This window comes from Lissotriton vulgaris, chromosome 5, assembly GCF_964263255.1.
Source record: "Lissotriton vulgaris chromosome 5, aLisVul1.2, whole genome shotgun sequence".
In the NCBI taxonomy this organism is placed as follows: domain Eukaryota; kingdom Metazoa; phylum Chordata; class Amphibia; order Caudata; family Salamandridae; genus Lissotriton; species Lissotriton vulgaris.
Genome location: NC_141693.1, coordinates 741,135,310 through 741,159,039, shown reverse-complemented (window position 1 = coordinate 741,159,039; position 23,730 = coordinate 741,135,310). Strand labels below are relative to the sequence as shown.

General features: G+C 43.2%; 1 protein-coding gene across 1 annotated transcript in view; it reads left to right on the top strand.

Annotated features, from left to right (window-relative positions):
* CASP9 (caspase 9) overlaps nt 1–11,666 on the top strand; it is a 186,284-nt gene extending 174,618 nt beyond the window's left edge. The window contains exon 10 of the mRNA XM_086922176.1: nt 8,866–11,666. Coding sequence (XP_086778302.1) covers nt 8,866–8,958 — 93 coding nt within the window. The 3' untranslated portion in view covers nt 8,959–11,666. The remainder of the gene's footprint in view (nt 1–8,865) is intronic.
* The last annotated feature ends 12,064 nt before the right edge of the window (nt 11,667–23,730 follow it).

The window sequence follows — 23,730 nt, the reverse complement described above, 5'->3', positions numbered from 1 at the left end:
ACGGTACTTTATTTTGTTAATGTTTTTCACATTCAAGGATCAGAGAGTGAAACCCTTCTTCACGCCATAAAAGGAGTAAGAATCATATTAAGTTTGGAATATCAAGGAGTGGGTGATCCTTCTCACTTGTGGATTTTATCTTTGTCATTCTGATGGAATACTGGATCTATTGCAGCATAATTTCCTCTGGGCTAGCCAAAAAAGTTATAGACCGGGTTCACAGGTCACAAAATGAAGTGACGTGAACTTGCTTGAACCAACAGAATTATTATTGCATAAAGCCATTCCTCAAATTACTTCTCTAGCTTTTGGTGAATGCATCGATCACTTTCTATGTAGTGACCATAGGACAGCATTTTTATGCCATTCAAGAGCTAAAAGCATTGCTTGCATGAATGATGCCGCAAACAGGGAAAGCTTGAAAAAGAGGAAATAAATCTTGTCCAGCTATCAGGATCTACAATCAGTATTGTTCTTAAACAAGTGTTATCTTAGAATCAGAGATGCTGCTGCACAAGGCACAGTATTAGCTAATGCTATTGCACTGAATCTTTTAATTATGTGGATCACCATAGAAGTGCTGATTTTGATGGACAGCCTTTCTCCTTTGACTTACTGGTTGCAGCCTTAGTCAGTAGGAAGATACTAAATCCTACAGGTATATAGCCTTTGTTGGGCATAAAAAGTATACCTGAAGACAGGACTTACTACGAGGAGGTGACGCTTGAAGCATCCCTCAGTCATGGGGCATGCTGGATATGTTGTGCACCAAAAGATGGGATAAAATTGTAGGCAATGGTGAGATTTTTCTTGTAACTTTTACATAAAATCTACAGTTGTTAATTCTGTTCTACTGGTGGACAAATGTATCAGTACTGAAAAGTACCTATGCTTTATTGAATAACTTAGCCAGCTACAAATCAGAAATAGTATCCCAAATCATCCACAGCTGCCAGCTATTATTTTATAAAATATAGTTTTGCATGAATTACAATAGCAAATATTTTGTCAGGATAATTTCTTAATACCCTCTCACTTGGCTGTCCCTTGCTGTTGAGTTTTCAATTCAAAACAATGGACCTGATTTAATGTTTGACAGATGGAGTACAGTCTGCGTGGAGAGTGATGGCCCTCCACGTAGAGACCCTCGGGGCATGCTGAATCTGACCCCCTCCCACCTTCTGGACGGTGCCACGTCCATTGTATCAGAACCGCGAGCTGGTTTTAAAGCCATTGATGCACTATTCAACACACTGGCTACCCAGCTGGAGGACGGACTCATAGAGCAACATGGGACTCGCATTGAAGCTGCTGAGTAGCGACTATCTGAGATAACCCGCGGTTGCCAATCGGTTAGAGTACACTGAGCGACTTCTCAAAACAATAGCTGCCAAGGCGGAGGATTTGGAGGCGCGACTGCGCCTGAAAAATATTTGCATAGCCGGAGTGGCAGAATCCACTAATGCTGGCCCCATGAGTGCATATTGAGCAACTCCTGAAGGAGCTGTTTGGTAGCGATGCTTTCTCACTAACATTTGCAGTGGAGTGTGCTCACCGATCACTAGCCCCAAGATCTGCCCCTGGTGCCCCTCCACATTTAATCATCGCCCGGCTCCCCAGCTATTATGACTACGATGTTGCTCTTCGCCTGGCCCAGGATAAAGAAACTATTCAATATCGGGGCATGTCAATCTGCTTCTTTTTCTGACTTCACCTACTTGGTGCAAGAGGCCTGGCGCAAATTCCTGGCATAAAGCGAACACTACAAAAGGCAGACATCCAATATGCAATGCTGTACCCGGCACGGTTACATATTCATCTAAATGGCAGAGCCCATGTTTTCAATTCACCCACTGAGGGGGGGGGGACTGGGTTATTAAATGTTTTATGTTTAATGATTGTTCTTCGCAGGACTTTGATTATGTTACAGGCCATTTCATGGCCTTTCTGAACATAGTTATACATATATCCATGGTCTCGATAACATTTCCATCTAAGAGTCCTGGCAAGTAGGGTTGAAATGTTTGTCATGGAATGTGCGAGGACTGCCCAACCGTAGGAAGGGACGACAGATGCTTACCTATCTTGCCCAGCACGCCGTCCAAGTGGCATTTTTACAAGAGACTCACTATGCCCTGAACTCCACTAATTGATTTGCATCCAATTGGGGTGGCAATCGTTTCTTCTCAAACTATAGTACTTATTCAAGAGGGGGATGCATCCTAGTCCACAAAGCAGTACCATGCCAAGTGCATAAAGTAGTTGTGGACCCGGAAGGCCAATACCTACTAGTGACTGGCACTTTAGGGGTGGAAACTCTACTCCTGGTAAGCATTAACGCCCCCAATGTAGACACACCAGACTTTCCCCCTAGTATTTCTACACATTGCTCCCAACTGGCCATTGACACTATTTTAATGGGTGGGGACTTCAACCTTACATTGAATCCAGCTTTGGATATGACTGGCCTTGGACTGATCACCAACCCCCACTCTGTGCAGGGACTCACTGACTCGTATAATCCTTCCTCCTCACGGATGTATGGCGCGCCCACAACTCCGTGGGTGAAGAATTCTCTTTTTATTCTGCCCCAAACAGGACCTAGTCATGTATAGATCATTGGTATCTTTCTCCTAACCTTTCACTGACTGTACTCTCTATTGAGCATCTCTGCGCACTCTTTCAGACCATTCTCCAGTGCCTATGACTCTTTCCATTCCCAGTGCCAAACAAAGTACCCTAAGTATAAAAAAGGAAGTGGTCCGAGTTCATTAAAGGTATTGTTCCATTAATTTTGTTATAGTATATATTATGAACACCACATTTCATATTTTTCCTTAGATTAACTTGATATAATGAAAGTAAGATATGCAGTATAACCGATTAAACTGTGTTTATTCCACATGTAAGTTCATTAGTTATATTTCTTACTGCATATATTTAATTCAAAACAACTGTATTTCATCAATATGATTAAGAAAGCATTGTATTGTAAGTGCTCTCAGTGCAAAGAGAAAAGGGAGTGAAGGGTTTGTGAGGGACAGGGTAAAGGTGGTGTGATACTGTTACATCACATTTGAATCATAACGCCTTTACAAATAATGTATTTACTATGTTCCCATAGTACAGCACACATAGATAAGATTCAATCATTCCTTTTGCTCTATGGTATGTAGATTTTAGGCGTAGTCTACGTTTCGACCCCCGAAGCGTAAAAGGGTTAATTATCCCTCATGTTGGGGTCTTCATCAGGACAGAAGAGAGCATATAGTATGGCGGACGGCAGTCCTCGCGTCACGTCTGGGGCCTGGTTGGGCTCCTAATCGTTTTTCAAGTTTTCATCCTATAGTGTATTGAAGCTCAATGGAAATTCCTTGTGTATATCTTCATGCGCCACGCATCTTTCTGTAATCAATCTTAATGTGGACTGCTCACGTCGCGTCCTCCAAGGTTCTGGAGATGCGGTCCGCGCAGTCCAGCATCTAGCGGCAGCACCGCGCGGACCGCATCTCCAGAACCTTGGAGGACGCGACGTGAGCAGTCCACATTAAGATTCATTACAGAAAGATGCGTGGCGCATGAAGATATACATGAGGAATTTCCATTGAGCTTCACTACACTATAGGATGAAAACTTGAAAAACGATTAGGAGCCCAACCTGGACCCAGACGTGACGCAAGGACTGCCGTCTGCCATACTATATGCTCTCTTCTGTCCTGATGAAGACCCCAACATGAGGGATAATTAACCCTTTTACGCTTCGGGGGTCGAAACGTAGACTACGCCTAAAATCTACACACCATAGAGCAAAAGGAATGATTGAATCTTATCTATGTGTGCTGTACTGTGGGAACATTGTAAATACATTATTTGTAAAGGCGTTATGATTCAAATGTGATATAACAGTATCACACCACCTTTACCCTGTCCCTCACAAACCCTTCACTCCCTTTTCTCTTTGCACTGAGAGCACTTACAATACAATGCTTTCTTAATCATATTGATGAAATACAGTTGTTTTGAATTAAATATATGCAGTAAGAAATATAACTAATGAACTTACATGTGGAATAAACACAGTTTAATCGGTTATACTGCATATCTTACTTTCATTATATCAAGTTCATCTAAGGAGAAATATGAAATGTGGTGTTCATAATATATACTATAACAAAATTAATGGAACAATACCTTTAATGAACTCGGACTACTTCCTTTTTTTATACTTACACATTGACCCAGGTCCATGAGTTCTGAGGGCTCACCCCCTTTTTTGAACTTCTAAACAAAGTACCCTGACGTTTCCCGTTAGAAGCTTTGCACGACCGTGTATTCAGAAGCGAGATCAGGGACCCCATAGTAGAATACTTTTAGCTAAACACTAGCTCAGTGTCCAGCTATGCCACACTATAGGAGGCATTTAAACATTGTATCCGGGCATCTTGTATTCGTAAACAGTTTGGGGTGCTTTGTTCTATATGCCAGTACCTTGAGATTACTGAGGAAGCATTGAAAGACCTTGACACACACACCTCGATAGAAGACCCCACCCCCCACCTCCATTACATCACAGGGCGAATCTTCTTGTGATGGCAATTATCTTGGTAAATATGCACGGGTGCAGATATAGTGAGAGACCGAGCCGAACATTAGCCAGATTATTAAGTCCCCAATACCAATCTTCATTCATTACACAGATTCAACTAGAAGATGGTACATCGATTACAAATAGCGCTGACATTACCTCCACTTTTTTCTCCTACTACTCATTTATATACCACCCACTCTCCTACCACTGATGACGTCCTTGCCGATTATTTGTCTGAAGTGGCCATGGTCTGGCTCGAAGGTGGGCAACAGCAATTTTTGGCCTCGCCTATTACAGTGGATGAAGTCTCTCCATAGATGATCTCAGTGGTACCCATGCCCCTGGTACCGGCGGCATATTTTATAAAACATATAAACATATTGCTAATCCCTCATCTGTTAGAGTTGTATGCAGAATCTCTAGAAAACAGATCTCTCCCTCTTACGATGTGAAAGGCCATCATTTCTTTGTTTCTCAAATCGGGCTAACCTCCTTAACGTTGTGCTTCTTACAGACCCCTTTCTTTGCTAAATCAAGACTATAAAATCTTAGCTAAGATCCTTGCGACTCGTATCTCTCTCCTGGTAGACAAAATGATTTCGCTGTTTCAAACTGCATTTGTCCTGAATCACTCCACATCTGTAAATCTTTGCACTGTCTTTGCAATTATTATTCAGATTACTCCTGAATATCCGTTCGCAGCAGTATTGCTTGATGCTGGAAAAGTGTTTGATTCCCTGGAATGGCCCTTCCTATGTGCCACATTACGCAAATTGGAAATCCACAAAACATTCTCTGATCTTATTCACCTCCTATATATGCATCCAGTGGCTCGACTCCATGTAATTTGGTGGATTCACAGAGCAGTTCATGCTATCACAGGGAACCAGACAAAGCTGTACTCTGTCCCCATTACTATTTATCATTACAATTGACCACCTTGTACATCATCTACAGGAGCATCATTTACAACGTAGGCTCAGATTCCACCAAGGCCCAATATTGGCTTCACTTTATGCAGATAATGTCCTGGTGTTTGTCAGGAACCCTGAAACTAATCTCCCTCCCCTCCTCCGTGAAATTCTAAGGTTTGGGGTGTTTCTGGATTAGTCATCAATTGGGCTAAATCTGAAATATTCCTGCTAACAGACACCACGACCCCTTTTACTCTTGATTTTCCCTTTGCTCTGGTGTGACGAATCTTCCCCCCCCCCCCACCCTAATCTCCCACCCCCTCAGATATCTGGGTATTTTATTGCACCACAATGACGTGGAGATTATTCAGCTCAATTATGGCCCTGCAATTGATCGATTATCGACTCAAATTGACTGATGGATCATTTTTCCCCTATCAATCGCCGGAAGAATTGCGATCATAAAAATGGTGGTACTTCCCATCTTTTTATATCTTTTTCTCAACATTCCCATTCCACTTCCTTCTAAATTCTTTGATACGCTGCAGGGCATGCTTATTGGACTAGTTTAGGCCAGTGGGCAGCCGTGCATCAGTTGGAAGACATTGACAATGCGTTATCAGTATGGAGGGTTTGGCGTCCCGGATTTTTATTTGTACTATTTAGTTGTGCAGGCGCAATTTGCATAATATTGGTATTACCCGGACGCAAGACTGTAATATCTAAAACCCGAGTGGTCCCTGGCTCGTCCTCATTCTCTCTCAGCTATTATGCCTCACAGACTACCTAGTTCGCCCACTGAAATGCAGACTCGCCAGACGACATTCTTGGCTTGGTCTAAACTACTCCCCTCACATACTGCTCTTGGGCAACCCATAGATTTCCCAGACCACAGAAACATTAATCAAAAGAACCCTAACCCGATGCAGGTTGCTTAGTTTAGGTGACGTATTCCGTAATGCCCAGATGCCTACCGTTATAGATCTTGCAGAAGGCCATAAAGTGTCCCAAATGCGCAGGTTTTTACTACATAGGACGAGCGCCTCTATGACTGCCGCACTTCAAGCGTCTACAGTGGAACTGAGGATTTCCCCCCCCCCCCTCTCACTTGTCATTACATCTGCTAATAGCGCCCACCTGGTCTCCCAACTCTATCATATAGCCCTTACACTCCTGCTGCAGGTGGGTATGGGGGCGCGTGTGGCAAGGAAAAGGGATCTTGGACACTCCTTGCCAGCTAAGAAATGAGCCTTTTGCTGCAAGCAAATCTGGCTATTCTCTTGTGACTTTCGCCACAGGCTCTTACATCTTAAATACTAACGTAGAGCGTGTGTAACGCTTAAATTGCTGGCTATGATGGGCCCCACTAAATCCCATAGTTGCCCTAGAGGCGCAACAGAATTTGCCGACATCTCTCATTTAGCGTGACACTGCACACAATACTAGCACATTGGGGAGAAGTCTTTCATCATCTCACCTTGATGATTGACTCTGAACTGACCCCTTCTCCTTTAATGCCTTTGTTAGGCTTCAGTAAACCATTGGATGCTGGGGTATGTCGGTTTTCAGCTATCGCTTTGCTCCTTGCCAGACAAAAAGTTTCTAAACACTGGCCAGCCCTGCAACCCCAACAGTTAAGGCCTGGATGAGAGATGTAATATATTGTGACACCACTAGCGACACGTACGCTACCCTGTAACCACCCACCGCCAGGCCTAAAAACATCTGGGAGCCATTTCGATCTTACTTGCTCATGCACCCTTAGGAGGCAGAGGGAATATATGTTTGTTCATTTTAATATGCTGTCCCGGATGAATACAGATTTATTGTAATGATGTGATGCTCTCTTGTTGTTTTGCTAACTGTGAAGTGTATGGCTTATGCTGCACGATGTGAAGATCTTGCTTGGACATGCACTTTTCCCTTGAGCCATTGTTCTTGATCTACCCTCACCTCTGGACGATAATCAAACAGCCTCTGTACTGACCACGCTCAGTTTTTGGACTCAAAATGATGCTACTACTGTTGCTCTAATGTGTCATTGCTGGATATCCCTGTATGGTTCTTTCTTTTTTTTCTTTACCTCTTGTCCTTTTGCTAATCTCTAACCTTTTATTTCTTGGAAAATGCAATAAATAAAATAACAACAGCAAAAATGACTAACTGTGAGCATTGCTGGGTGGGAGTCAACAATTCCAATTCTAGTAAATAATGTTATGTTCTCGGTAAACGTTCCTTGATGAGAGCTTTGTGTTTTCAATGTATGGGTTGTCACCTGTTAGGTATCATTGCACTGTCTTCCGCCCATATCTGTCCCTTCTTCCTATACCTATCTCCCCATTATCTATGAATGTCCTTCGCAGCCCTTCTATTACATATTCATCCATTACAATTTATGTTCCCCAACTCTGTCCCTCACAATCCATTCTGTCTGTATGTGTCCCTCATTGCCACTGCCAGACGTATGTTTCTCAGAGAATTTGTTGTTGTGCTTCATTGTTGGTCCCTTACCATCTGCGCGTCCCATATTTACTCTGTCCATGTCTGTCCCCCTCCTAAGTGCCAGTCTCCTGCCTGTGCCGCTCCCAGTAGGTCTCTTGGTCCTGTCCTCATGTCTGTTCTTGTTATCACATCTGTGGCTTGATTGAAGCTGATCATGAAAGTTACAAGGCGGTGAGGTTGATGGTTTTGATCAAAGGTGATCTGTCTTTAAAGCAAGCTGCAAGGGACTCAATGTGGCTCTTGGGGGTCGGAGTGGAATCAAAGCATACTGTGGGGGGGAAAGGGTGAAGAAGGAGTGGACCCATTGTATGCATTCTGAGCATTAAGACTGTGTGGAGATTATATCTCTTGAGTACCAGGCTGATGGAGTAAGTTCCATTTTAATCCAAAAGAGTATAGGATACGGGAAGATCACAAGTTATCTGTGTTATTCATGATTTCATAGGGGTTGCATTCTGATCATGGAGGTCAAAGAAAATATTGGTGAAAGGTGGATGTTTCAGAGGTTCTATGAAGTGGGTTTGTGACATATCGAACCAATCTGAGGTTGTGCGAGTCTGCGTTAAACCCCCTTATTAAGCTGCTTGTGGAGCATTTCACCAAGGCAGAAAACACGCTGATCCAGCATTGCCTACCGTTGGCAATAAAACTGTCTTATAGGCTTTGGCTATAGCAGACTGTTTCTCCAAAAGAGTAAACTTGGCCGCAGAGCACTTAATCTGATTAGGAAGGTTTACCTTGAGGTCTGAAGTCCCTAAAGACTGGAAGGTAATGTCAAAATATGTAAAATGTATACATTGTAAGAGTTGCATTCTAAAATCGTTCCTCTTATCCAAAATAAACATTTTATCCTATTTCCAGGTCTCCAGTGAAGTGGCATCAAAAGGGACCTACAAGCAAATACCAGGATACTTCAACTTCTTGCGCAAACGTTTTTTCTTTAACACAACATGAAGCAGGTTTTAACTTGCGTTTATGTCCTCTGAGAAAGTTTCAGAATGAATTACCATATGCAGAGGCGCTGGATTCGGACTATTTATAGCCTCCAGATGTATGTGTTAACCCAGATTCTCTTCATATGTGCCAACTTGGTTGAGGCAGTGCATGGAAGTTCATTTAAATGCTCAAAGCCATAATTGCATACACTCAGAGTCTGCATAATGGGATAAGGGATTACACTGAATTCATGGTGCACTGTTTTGGGGTCTTCCCTGCTTTAGCTACCACTAGATAGTTATTTTTGCTCATGTTGACTCTAAGCGAGATGTAGCAGGATTGATTCTAGCATTCTTCACCAACTATGTTGAAGCCTAAAATCAATAAGACAAATAGGCATTAAGGTTCAAACGTACATTTTACGCACAGCTGCATCAAGTCCATATGCAATTGCCTCTGAACTCCTGGAAGAACAAGCTACATGGGTTTTTATAGTTTTCAATGCATCTTTCTCAAAATGCACAGTCAATCAGAGCATAATCTGGGATACCATATTTCTTAATGTTCTTCCAGTTATTTATAGTCTCACAATAATTGACTATACATGGATGTAGGTTTATGGAATCTCAGGTCTATCAAAGTAGTAGTTTGGCATTGAAGCATGATTCCCTGATTACTGAAAGCCTTGTGGTCATTGCGTGTTCAGCGTAGGCCAACAGGCACTTCACCATTCTGCAAGCTCATTTAAATGACACAACGTAGAACCTGAAATAAATTAATAGATATTGGGTACTTATTTATTATGTTAGCTAGGAGCTGATATGGTGCTTGACAATCCGTTTCCCTATGTTGTTTTTGGGCTTCCTCTTTAGGGCTTCTCAATTTTCCCTTAGTAGGCTGTGGGTAATTAGTCCATAGTATTTTTATTATACTTATCAGATTCAAAAAGATTTAGAAGAAATGAGAGGAGGAAACAGCGGCGGCTCCTCCGCTACGGCAGAAGAGCACCCCCCCCCCCCCCCCCCACTGCCAGTATTTAAAAAATGTAATAATAAAACAATAATATCAGTTTAAAACAGTTATTTAGCTTCTGCCGGAGCTCGGGCTGAGGCCAGGGTGATGATAGGCTGTAGGGGGAGTGGTGGGCTCTGCCTACACCGCACATGTGGTTTTTGCCCGGCTGTCTATGGCCGCCCAAAAAACACATGTACAGTGAGGCTCTCTCCAACCCCAGCTGCATTGTTGGGGTTGGAGAGAGCAGGCACAGACTCCCAGTCAGTCTTGGAGGGAAAATCATTGGTGCACAGGCCAATCCTGAAGCTGCTCTCATGTACGAGAGCAACTTTAGAATTTGCCGCGGGCAGGCTGGGAACCTGTGCCCGCCTGCAGTGGTGTAAAGGAGCGACAGAGCTCAATTAGAAGCGGGATGGCAGCCAGTAAGTTTTGTTTGTCATTTTTTTGTGTCTCCGTCGTTCTTTCACATGTTCCATGGGCATCCTTCAACTCCTGTTGACTGACTCATCATCTCTAGGAACATCTACATGCTGTATTTGCTGGCAGTTGGCTAAGGCCCATCTCAGTGGGACCACATATGCTGACTTAGTACTGCCATTGAGGTGATGTCTGTTATGTAGTCCAGCTTCTCAACTGTAATATTTCTGGTCCTCTGTCTCGCTGTGCTACCCTTAATGGTGGGATTTCTCAGTTTGAGAATGTTTCTCTAATACTAGGTGTTGTTCCATTTTAGTGATCCTCTCTTTTTTGGTTGGCTGCTTCCACTTCTCCAGGAGTCTCTTTATTTGCTTCTATTACCTGAGGTTGTGCAAGGTTGCAACTCCGTGCTTTTGTTGGTTGCAGTCCCATTTATACATGTTTCTCCGTGTTCCTATTTGTTGTAGTCTTAACTCTGTGCCCATGTTGGGTTTGGCACCATCTCAGGTAATTTGTTGCAAATTTCACCTGGACGCTGTTTCAGTTGATCTACCCTTCAATCTATTATATATGGGTCTTTTTTATCGGGCATCTTGTTGGTCCTTGTGGCTAGAGTCCTACCTCAGTGGGACTACCTTTGGTGCTGTTCTAATACTCCACCTCATATCTCTACTCATGTTTCTCTTCTATCTTTCTGTCTCTCTATACTCATGTGAGTTGAGGTTTCATATTTTTGGGCTGATTTTTCAGCTCTTGTTATTTGAGGTCTCATTTCTATGGACATGTTGTCTGATGTTTTGTTTTGCCTGCCTCTAGGCATAATAAAGAAGATCCAGTCTCTCTCGGGAATGTTTCTCCCATTCTGGTATCTTGTTTCCTTATGATTTAAGATTTTTACCACCAGGTTGCAATAAAAGACTATCAATGTTTCTGGTTTGCAGTGCAAGAGCTATGTGTGACAATTATATTATGCATTTTCTTCTGAGCAGAGTGAGAGAGCCAAGAAATGCTCTTCATTAAGAAATAAGTACTAAAGTAACACGCCTTTAGGAAGCAAAATCAAAATACGGGTTGACTCTATTTGATTAATTTATTTGTGGCTTTTCTTTGTACTTCTGTTACCTTATGCAGTATTCTCCTGCTGGTATTCATTTTCTAATCATGTCTTTCAGGATCATCAAAGCACCTTACGGCTGATACCTTACTGTATCAAGCCATCAAATTGTGTTTCACTTCGGGACGCTTTTGATTTTTGTATATTTTATATCTTTCTAATAAAAGTATCCAGGTCTAAACTGGAGAATGTGCTTCATTATTATTTCGCAGTGTCCGTTCCAGAGAATATGTTGTGTGTGTTTGTGTTGAGATCAAAGCATCATTTGATGCTGAAAATGTAGTAAATCATGTATTCAATTAATCACCTGCTCCTCTGAACTAGCTGTTTAACGTTCCCATGCAGACACCTGCAAGGCCCATGTAGAACAGGGCAGAGTATTTTCCCTGGGTGAGTCTTTTGTCTAATACGAAACATCCATGCACCCTTTTGCTCCCAAGCCAGTGGGCAAGTTCAGCATCTTGATGCATTAGCCATCCCTCTCATTTAAAGGTGGCCCTCCCCTCAATCAGAGAGTAATCATTTACAGCCTACATCCCCTGATGAAGACCATGGCAGGAAATTTACGACTCACTACAAGCTTTAAGATAGCCATTTGCACCTAAGACTGCTGTGCCATTAGGACGAGGTCACCTAGAGCCTACCATGGCGATTGTGGAGAAGTGTGGCTCAGGGGTTAGAGGCGGCAGACCCGGAAGCTGAGATCGGTCTTGGACCAGGGTTCAATTCCCCGCCTCGGCGGGTCTTGGGCTAAAAATTCCACGGACTCGATAATTCTCGCTCCGGTGCCTTCTCGACTCACGGGTTCACACTCTGCGACTCTGGGCAATAGCTTGCTTAATCTCCACAACGGCCCCTCGCGGCGGGATGCCTGGCTTTCACCTTGTGGATACCCTGCCGGGGCTATCTCACAGGGGAATACCAGGACGGGTTCCCTAAGCAAGCGCCGGGACACCCACTGCGGGTAGCTGTGCGCTATATAAGCTCAAAGACATTTACATTTTCCTCTCCTATTTCTTATAGCCTTTTTTCCTTCAGACAGCAACAGAAATGCAATGTTCCTCCAGACAGGAAAGGAATTACATGGTCCAAGCAAAGGATGCAACTTTTGTACCATCCACCAGCAGACTCCTTAACTGATTCTGCAGCCGAGAGTTATTCTTTTTTCCCTCCAAGGTATCATCTGGACCACTAAATGAGACTGCAGGAGAATGGCTTTGCTGGGAAAGAAGGTACAGATCACACATGCCTTAGTGCTCCTAACATCAGGCAGGACCATTTTTCTTGGTAGATGTTATTGATTTCTTATGGCTAGCGTGAATCCAATTTTCCATAGGACATTAAAGATAAAGCTAAAAATATTGTACGTAAAGACCATGGTGCTCCAAACCGCATTATTACAGCTTTAGCCGATGTCCTGCAGAGATTTTACCCATGGCCTTCCTCTCTCCTGCTCCCTCTCCTTCACTTCCCTCAGTCTCTCCCTGTGTTCGCTTTCCAGTCTGTGCCTTCCGACCTTTTATTGGAAGCTGAACAAAATATTTTACATCTCTGCTTTTTGGGAAAGTCCCTTTTTGGGGCGCTAGGTGATGAAGAGCTAAAGATGGTGTGCTTGTAATAGCCCTTCAAGCAGAGTCCACTGAGAAAGTGTGATTGTTCGTATGTTGGAACCAGCCAGAGGGAGTGCCAGGTAAAGATGTCCATCTGTAGAAAAACTTGCAGCGCCCTTGTTGGAAGCAGCAGGAAATATCCTGCATCCACATCTAGATCACAGTGAATTTACCGCTCAACCTCACCATTCAGTAATGTGAAAATGAAAACGCTATTATTCCTTAGAAGAGCCTAACCTATTCTCAGGCGTGTATTCCATATACTGCTTTATTTAGAAGAAAGCCCTAGGTGAGTGTTTTAGTCTAATTCCTGACCTCTGATATGTGCAGGGCAGGATGCTCATCTTACAGAAAATAACATCCTCCATCTCACTCACACATCCATTCAATGACCCACTCACAAACTCCGCCACCCAATCACTGGTCCTCACATTCATGCGATAACTCACTCAGCTCTTCACACTCGTTTATCATCCCACTTGCAATCAATTCACCCACATGCACTGATTTATCCATCACTGCACACAAACCTGCACACGATATTCCATCAGTAAACAAACAATGTTATGCAACACTCAGTCGTAACCTCCAGATAAGGGCACACACCTCTTGATGTGACCTCTAAAAGTAATAGTAATATTCCATGTTCTACACCAGGAAATGTGCACAATATTGCTAGTGGAGCTTAGTGCACTTGGCACAATACTCCAGATAAGCGCACAAGAACATGACAAAATGTTCAGTAAGAAGCTTCAATGTTCAGACCCAACACTCTGGAGGATGCAAGTAGAACCGACGACAGCATTCTAGAGGGTTTTTCTGAATTAGATCCAGCACTCCAGGTGAGGCCTTCTTCACTCGAAATAGCACTGCACATGATGCCTCCAGAACTTCACAAAATTCTCCATCTGAGGTCTTCAGATTTGAAATTAAACTCTAAAAGAGGCTTCCAGAACTGAACATAATACTATGTACAGTAGGTCTTATGTAGTTCTCAGAATTAGACATTGGAGTCCAGATGAGGCCTTCTGAAAGAAACATAAAAATCCAGTTTTTAAAAAGAAAATCTCTTTATTATGCTTTGTACTGTGAACAAAGATCATGCATCAAAACCTTCTGACACTGGTTTGACACACACATCATACGTTTAGAAAATTGTACATAAGTAAAATAGGTTGACAGTTGAACATTTGTGGAGTTAATTGAAGTCTCTATATTTCCTTCATAAGCTCCAGATTTTGTAAAATGTTTGTGGGTAGCCCCTGCTTTCATATATAATTTTTCTCTCTGCCTGCATGCACCGGTCCATCCCTGCTCCCCCATTTTCGGTCTATGTCTCTTCTGGCCACAAAGGGCCACATTGCAAAACAGCAGCGCATACAAAAAATCCCAATGTTGTCCATTAAATAAAATACAAAACTCAAGATAAGGACTCCAGAACTGGACATAAAATGCAAAAAGTGGGGTCCAGAACTGAATGCAACAATCTATATGGGGCTTCCAAAACCGGAAATAGCATGCCATGCGTGACCTGCAAAAGGTAACCTAATTCTCCAAATAAGAACTACTGTACACACCAAAGCTAGATATTGGTCTTCAGCACCAGATGTGAGGTAGCAGAGAATGCCTTCGGCTCTGTATTCAACATCAACCCTAGGTAAGCCCCAGAATTCTACACAGTACGCCATCTGTGTCATTCAGAACTTTACAGGATACACCAGAGGTTGCCTCCAGAACTAGATACAGCAATCCGGATGTATCTCCCAGAACCATATGCAATATGCCAATGGTGGCATCTAGAAATAATTTACTGAATTATTGATAGCCTGTACAACTCAAAAAAATCATTCCAGATGTGGTTTTCAGACAAGTGGTGCATAGGAAATGCACTACAGAAATAAAACCGTAAATATTGCAGCACAAAGTACTGACTCAACAAAGTTGTTTTCGACTCGATTTGTAAAGGTTTTGCTTTACATTTGTCACTTGTGTATGAGCAAATTCTGAATATCTGCTTGCCAAACTAACCAGTAATTCAATTGGATGGTTATAAGATCTGGCAACCAATGGGAGTGTATTTTGTTATAAATATGAAAGAACTGATATCATCAGACCCTCAGTGGAGACGAGCATTGAGAAAGGCGAATTCACGCCGAAACACGTCTGCTTGGCAAAATAAAAGGTCTTTGGAATCCCAGGTGTGCTCCTGAATATTCCTATTGGAGCGTTTTTATTGGAATGTTATTCATTCACTGAAAAAAACATAGGTTTCAGGGGCGTTATAGTTAGTTGGACATTTCACTCGTACAAAACCATAGAAATTCCCCCTTTAAAGTTAGTTCAGCTAACTATAACTCGCGCCCTCGCAATGCACTGCTGATGACATCACATATTACATCATTCATGACCTGGTCAGTGACATCACTGATGACATCTCAGGTGACATCACTGATGACATCTCAAATGACATCACTGATGGCATCATCCAGTCACTGTGAGTTTCTGTAAAGTTTAAATATGTTTAATATATATAGGGAAAGGCGTATTGAAGAATGAGTGGGTGTACAAGTGTCTGAATGGATGATTTAGTAGGTGCGTGACTGACTATAAGTGAGTGATTAAACGTATCTTACTGAATGCATGGGTTAGTGACTAAACTGTGTGAATGTCTGTATCCGTCTGTCGGTGTGTAAGCGGCTGCATGTGTTTACGAATAGCTACATCAGTGTCTATATGAGTTATTGATTGGTTGTGTGAGTATCTGGGTGCCTGAGTGATTGTGTGGGTGGTGTGTGTGTGACTGTGCATTGAAGTGTGAGTGGGTGATTCACTGGGTGCATGGTTTCAAGAGTGCATCTGTGATAGACTGTGTGGGTGTGTGTTTGTGTATGGGTGTGTTAGTGAGTGAATGTATATCTCAGTAGTACATGTGTGAGTAACTACATATGTGAAAGGCAGTATATATGTGTGTTAGAGTATGTAAATGGCTATAAGTGAGTGTGTGATTGTGAGAGTGGCTGTATGGATGAGTGTGTGCTTGTATCAGTGATCGCATAAATGCGTAAGAATGTGCTAGTCTTTGTAAGAGTAAGTGAGCTGGTGTGTGTATATAACTGTATAGGTGAGTAAATGGCAGTGTGATTAATTATTTGCATGACTGACTAGGTGTGTGAGTACCTCTATGGATGAGTGGCAGTGTGTGACTGTCTATATAGGTGTATGAGTGCATATGATAGTCCTGTACTGAGTGACAGTAAGTATGAGTGACTGTACGGGTGAATGAGTGGATGTGTGTGTAGACCTAAGAATCAGTGAGTGGGTATGTCGTTATTGGTGTTGGAGTGTCTATGGTTTTGAGAATGGCAGTCTGTAATTTAGAGTGGGTGTATCAAAAGTTATATTAGGGTGTGAGAAGATGCATGAATGATGTCATCAGTGATGTCATTTGAGATTGCATCAGCGATGTCACTGACCATGTCATGAGTGATGTAATATGACATCAGCAGTGCATTGCAGGGCCCGAGTTCTAGTTAGCTGAACTAACTATAAAGGGGGAATTTCTATGGTTTTGTACGAGTGAAATGTCCAACTAACTATAACGCCCCTGAAACCTATGTTTTTTTCAGTGAATTTCTAAAGTTTTTTAAATGCTAATTTCTACCTATAACATGTCTGAAACCTATGGTTTTTTCAGTGAATTTCAAAGGTTTTTAAAAATGCTAATTTCTAACTATAACGTGCCCGCCCCCTCCCTTTACCACTGTGCAAACACGCCCTGTGCTGCGTTAAATTGGGGCATTAAGTCCCCTTGAATCCTGAGGGTCCCTGGGGTCCAACTAGCCCACCAGGTACCTCCAGTAAGCACCACAGAGCTGCATTGCAGAGAGGTGTAACAAGGGGCGTGGCCTGGACCATCTCTCTGCAACGCAGCCCTGTGGCACTTACTGGAGGTACCTGGTGGGCTTGTTGGCCCCCAGAAACCCCCAGTTTTGAAGGGGAATTAATTCCCCATTGTAAAAAGCGCCACAAGGCGCATTTGTAGAGTGTAGCTGGGAGTGGGCGGGGCCTCTGGCAAGATCGTGGTGTTTCGTATTCTTATGTTTTTTTAGGAGGGGGGCTGTGTGGCCCCTGTTCTTTTAACTTTTTTTTTTGGGCCGTGGGGACACTGCAGGAGCTGGCCCTGAGGGGGGGGGGCGGTCCCTAAGGCCATCAAGGGCTCCAGGAGGGGGGGCGCATGGCCCCCCTCCCAATGTTTGCACAGCCCCGGGGAGGTGGTGGTCCCCGGGGCTCGGGGGTCCGTTACAGATCCCCAAATTTGAATATTAGTGACCCAGGGAGGTGGCGGTTCCCGGGGCGTGTGGGGGGGAGGCCCAACAATGGTGTATGTTTTTTTAAAAGCCCCAGGGTGTGGCGGTCCCCAGCACAGCGGGGGTCGTGTGCCCCGCAAAATAATTGATGAAAGCCCCGTGGTGGGGCGGTCCCCGGGGCTAGGGGGCCGTGAGAACCCTGCAAATATTTAATGAAAGCCCCGGGGGGTGAAGGTCCCCGGAGCTGCGGGGGCGTGTCTGGGCCCCCGCAATTTCAATTTTGTATGCCCCCAGGACTTGACCCACCTGGGGCTAAATAATGATGAAGCGCGGGAGCCCACGCTTCGTTTTTTAAAAATGATCTCACGAAATTCGTGCTTGGTGCTCAAATCTCGCCGATTTTAAAATAAAAAAAAGTGATGCTTTTTCTGGCCCTACGGGTCCTCGTCGGACCCCCGTGAGCATGACTAGGGGTCAGGGGGTTTCCACCCTGACTCCTTTTCTTTTTTTTCACCTTTGTTTCCTTGTTTTCTTGTGCCTCGGTTACCGAGGCACAAGATGGCTGCCAACACTACCTGGTTTGGAGTGTTGACAGCCAATTGGAATGAAGCTCGTGGTCGGGAGGATGCGCAGATCCTCTGTGCCTCTAAATGTTGAAACTTTTCTTTTTTGATTTTCTCAGCAACTATTGAGCAGATTTACACAATTTTTTTTAAAAAGGGCGCTTTCTGAACCAACCACTAACTTTTTGCCAAATTTGGTGTTATTCCGTTCAGCAGTTCGAGCTGTAGCCGTGTCTTAAGTTTCCTATGGATAATCCATTTGTCAACCTCTTTTTAAAAAAAATTCTCAGGAACTACTGAACGGATATACATCATTTAACAAAAGGAGTTCTTTCTGAAACAAGGGCTACATTTTTGCCAAATTTGGTGTAATTCCGTTCAGCAGTAGCCATGTCTAAAGTTTCCTATGGAAAATAACATGGAAAAAACAGATTTTGGGACCCCCCTTTTTTCTCTGCCCCGCTTGGCAAATCACCCCGAAACTTTCAGGATAGTAGCTGACTAGAGCGGGCCACAAGTTTTGAAAAGTTCGTCAACCGGCGCCAAAGTTATTAGGAAAACAAACAAAAAATGCTTTTCCTATGGAAACTAGGTCCTAACTATAACTATCTACTGGTGACCGCCAGTAGCTAATATATATATAAATAAATATATAGATAGATAGATAGATATTAGGGTTTAGGTTGGGAATGGGTTTTTGGGTGGCAAGGCGTATTTTAGGGTTTAGGGTAGGCATGGGTTATTGAGTGGTAAAGAAATTTTTAGGATTGAGGTTGGGTGTGGATTTTTGGGTGGTGAGGGATTTTTTAGGGTTTAGCGTGGGTATGGCTTTTTAAGTGGCAAGGGAATTTTTAGGGTTTAAGGTGGGAATGGGTTTTTTGGGTGCTAGGGATTTTTTTAGGTGTTAAGGTGGGTATGGGTTTTGGGTGGCAAGGGAACCTTTAGGGTTTAGGTTAGGTATGGGGTTTTGGGTATAATGAATTTTTTAGGGTTTAGTGTTTGTATGGATTTTTGGGGTGGCAAGAGTTTTTAAGGTTTCGGGTGGGTATGGTTTTTTGGGTGGTAAGGGATTTTCTTAGGGTTTAGGGTGGGTATGGGTTTTTGGGTGGCAAGGGAACTTATAGGGTTTAGGATGGGTTTGGGTTTTTGGGTGGTTATGAAATTTTCTGTATTTAGGGTGGGTATGCCTTAGGTGGTGGCAAGGGATTTTTTAGAGTTTAGGGTGGGAATGGGTTTTTGGGTGGCAATGGAATTTTGAAGGTTTAGGGTAGGTGTGGATTTTTGGGGGACAAGGGAAATTTTATTAGGTATGGGTTTTTGGGTGGCGAGGGATTTTTTTAAAGTTAGGGTAGGTATGGGTGGTAAGGGTTTTGTTGGGGGTTAGTGTGGCAAAGGAATTTTTAGGGTTTAGCGTGGGTGTGGGTTTTTGGGTGGCAAGGGAATTGTAAGGGTTTCGGGCGGGTATGGGTCTTTGGGTGGCAAGGGAGTTGTCAAGATTTAGGGTGGCAAGGGAATTTTTAGGGTTTAGGGTGGGTATGGGTTTTTGAGTGGCAAGATAATTTTTAGGGGTTAGGGTGGGTATGGTTTATTGGATGCAGAGGGAATTTTTTGTGTTTTTTGCCTTGCCTATATCGTCAGTTGTCGAATCTTCACAAAATGTTTCCCAAAATGTGTGCTGGGGATTCTATCTGTGCATGGAAAGTTTTGGGGGCATAGAAATGTGAGGACAAGAAAAGTGTGTTTCCCAAGTTAATTACCTACAGTTTTTAGACACTTCTGCAGCCCAAACCGCTGGAAAGAATTACACAAAAAGAGAGAAAGGTAGATTCTGTTCTGGAGATCAGGCTTTTTCTTATTTGGTGTAAATCCATTCAGTAGGAAACCAATGTTGTATATCTGGGCATTTGTGGTATTGTTTTAGTACCTTAGTATATATGTTTAAAACTCATAAACCTTTAGAAAACACTAACAATCACTGGATGATGTCATTTGAGATGCCCTCAGTAATGTAACTGGCCATGTCATGAGTGATCTAATGTGAGGTCATAAGCCGTCCAATGTGGGAGCATAAATTATAGTTTGCTCAGGTAACTGACAGCTGATTTTCACTGGTTTCGTATGAGTGAAGTTTGAACCCAACTATTTTTAACTTATATTTCCCAAGTATAACGACTGTGTAACCTTTGGTTTTTTTCAGTGAATTTCTAACATTTTTTTTAACGGTAAGATGCCCATCGCAGTGCACAGTGGGGGTTGAACACAGGGCTTGGTCTGGCATTGTGCTGCCCCACGCAATCTTGCTGCTCCTGCCCACCCTCCTTGCTATCCATTGTCCAAATCCATGACCCTGCTCCCTCATTACAGCCATTTGTGGCTGTTGTTCTGCCACTGCCCTTCTTGCCTGCCTTGAACAGTTAGCTTGCTGTCCCATCCACCTCCTCCTTAGCCTCTGTGTCAGAGTCCATGCACAAGCACCCCTCCCTCCTGCCCTGCATGGTCTGATGTGCTGCCACTGACCTCCGTTAAGCTTGATGTCCCTGCCCACACCTCTTGCCTTCCGTTGCCCAATCCTATGCATCATCATTGTCCTCCTGCTTAGCCTCTGTGCTTAGTGTTGTAGTAAATGAAGATATAATGTAGAAGGTAGCCAGGTAATTGATCCAAGTATGATGTTTATTAGTTGGTTTCAGTAAGATAAATATTAGGTCCCACCAGGAGCTTGATGGATGTTCCTCAGCCCTCACTCACCAACTGACATTCTCCACACACACCAGGCACACACACATTCTATTCACTCTGACATCACGCACACCAACATTCAATGCAGACATCTCACTCATACTGGCTGAGCAACCTAAAGGAGATAAATCTAGTTACGACATATCTCCTTTTCTTCACAGAAATTAAACAGAATTGCTTGCAACAAAGCAATAAAAACAATAAAGCGGACAGTTCATAATAGAAAAGAGAAGAAGAATAAGTAAAGCAAAGAAACAATGTAAAAGGATATACCGTAGAACATGGCACATATCCCCTTCCCTTGGGGAAATTTAAATTTTTTTTAAACACCTTTTAACAACTTTTGAAAATCCTAAAGTAATATCAAAACACCATGAATAAACAAATATACTAATGCACCAAAGCTAAAAAGCTAAACTAACAAATCATAAAACTTTGCTTGTCAAACACGCCTTACTACCTGCGCAATTTAATAATGAATGTAACGCGACTTACTACCTGCGCCATTTGATAATGAATGTAACGCGAGTTACTACCTGCGCCATTTAATAATGAATGTAACTGCGACTTACTACCTGCGCCATGTAATAATGAATGTAACTGCGACTTACTACCTGCGCCATGTAATAATGAATGTAACGCAACTTACTACCTGCGCCATTTAATAATGAATGTAACACGACTTACCACCTGCGCCATGTAATAATGAATGTAACGCAACTTACTACCTGCGCCATTTAATAATGAATGTAACGCGAGTTACTACCTGCGCCATTTAATAATGAATGTAACGCGACTTACTAATTGCGCTTTTTAATCCATGTAATGCGTCTTACTAATTGCGCTTAAATAATCAGTACTAGTAATAATACTCTAAATTACAGAACACGGGCACTCATCACACCCCAGAAAAATCACCACAGGGAACTCTTCACCCCGCAACACTCACACACCGAAACACAAGACAAACATTATATTGACCAGCAAAATAATGCAAGAACAAGTCCCATGCTCCGGTGAGCGGTCTCTCACCCGAGTGCACCTCAGAAGAAGAAATAGTTGTTCGTAGAATGTCAGCTGTTGCCGAACACCATGAAATCCTCATTTGCGTTTAATTCCATGTAACACCCACGTTTGCCACAGCTTTAAGAAAATTATCCTTCATGTAAAGAGTTGTTGGCAAAAGTAAACATCACTCCCTTGCGATGTAGTTGCAAAAGTGTTCTAAACGCTCCGAAAATCCCACAGCTTTCGTCCATGTACAAAACTCTCTTGCAAATTAACTTGTTTCCATGGTGATGGTCCTAAATGAAGATCTGCGCAAAATGGAGGCACGCATAATGCGTAGTGCTGGGTGGTTCTGGGCACGCAGACACGCAGCTGCTCTAAACGTCACAAGGAGCTGGAGGAAGGTAGGCTTCAGGCGCTCCTCGCGCACTTTTCTTTTAAACTCAAGCTGACAGTTAAACATTTTCACATCAGATTGCGCAGTGAAATCCGAGTTAATTTAAACAATGGAAATGTAAAAACCGAAACTTAATGCTTAATCCTTTACGCTTGCAAACACAGCCGCTTATATTAAATATGTTTAAAAAACATTTGCAAAGCACGTGTTGACATTTACTTTCGGCATGACTCCGCTCTGCCTTTAAATACAAGAGCTGCGTGTTGTTCATTTAATAATCAGGCTCACGATTTGAAAGCTGAAACTTCCCTCATTCCATCACGGTGCTTTCCGTGTTAAAATCGTGTCTCAGCCGCTCCATTGCAGACAATGATTTATAGCCCTGAACAGCACACCCAAGTGCTACAAAACGTATCCCTGCTGCTTGATAGCCTTTTACTCTCGATATGCAGGTAATATTTCTGTCAGCGTTTTTACACACAAAACTGCCAGAATAACGAGCTTAAACAGATCTACATAGGACATCTACTGCGTGCTGCTTCTTTCAATTCACACAGGCTGAGCATCGGACAGGAAAGTGAAACACATTTTTCTCCATACCTCATGGGGATTTTCACTTAAAAGCAAGCAAGTAGAGATTACAGCACTGTAAAACGTTTTTGAATTAACAGAGCACACAGCTTGATGAGCGTAGTACCAATGACTGCGTTTTCACACGCTATGTGTCACAATAATAAGTTCATTCAGATCAACACCCTGGGCTAGTAGGCTGTCCGTTGGAAAGGGACACTGGTGGGACTTACCAGGGTTGTTCTCTTGTTTATTTTCCGTTTCAGTAGAGATAATTTACTAACCAGATACTTCGTTTTCAGTTTCAAAAGTTCAGTCATCCTCGTCGCCAAAATGTTGTAGTAAATGAAGATATAATGTAGAAGGTAGCCAGGTAATTGATCCAAGTATGATGTTTGTAGGAAGGGGGAGGCTCTAGTTGGCGCAGTTGTAACACTAGCGACAAGCAGGGACTCTCTCTTCCTCGTCAGGGCTGAGGGTTACCTTCCAGACAACCTCTGCTTACCCTCTAGGTAGTGTGCCTTAAGCAGTCGTAGGCTAATCTTTGGGGCACATAGGGTTAAACACTTGCAATATTACACCGTCACAACCAACCCACCACACAGTGAGACCAGACTGTATTCTTTAAAAATATATATATCTTTATATAGAATTCAAGCAGGCTTATGAATACAGTTATCAGACTTTCAAGTAGCGGTTCCAAGTTACTTAGTTCAAGTTGCCACAGTTCTTTCGAGCAATAAGAGTTCTTTGAGGGCCTTCTGCCCAGTTCAACAAAGTTCTTGTGGAGCAGGCGGCTCCCAGGGGATCTGTCCCACGTCGCGTTGCCTTCCCGGGGTCGCTGTTCGTTGCGGCTCTCAGCCGAGCAGTTCACGGGTCATCCGGGGCAGCGGTGTTCTGTGGCGGCAGGGTCCTCTCCTCGTCGTCCGCTCCGACCCTGGAGGCGGCGGTTGCGTGGTGGCGGCAAGTGGCAGTACGGTCCTCAAGTGCAGGACGTACCCAGCCAAGTGCCGGTGCAGCTGTGCGCTCACAGCTGAGCTGTCGGGCAAGG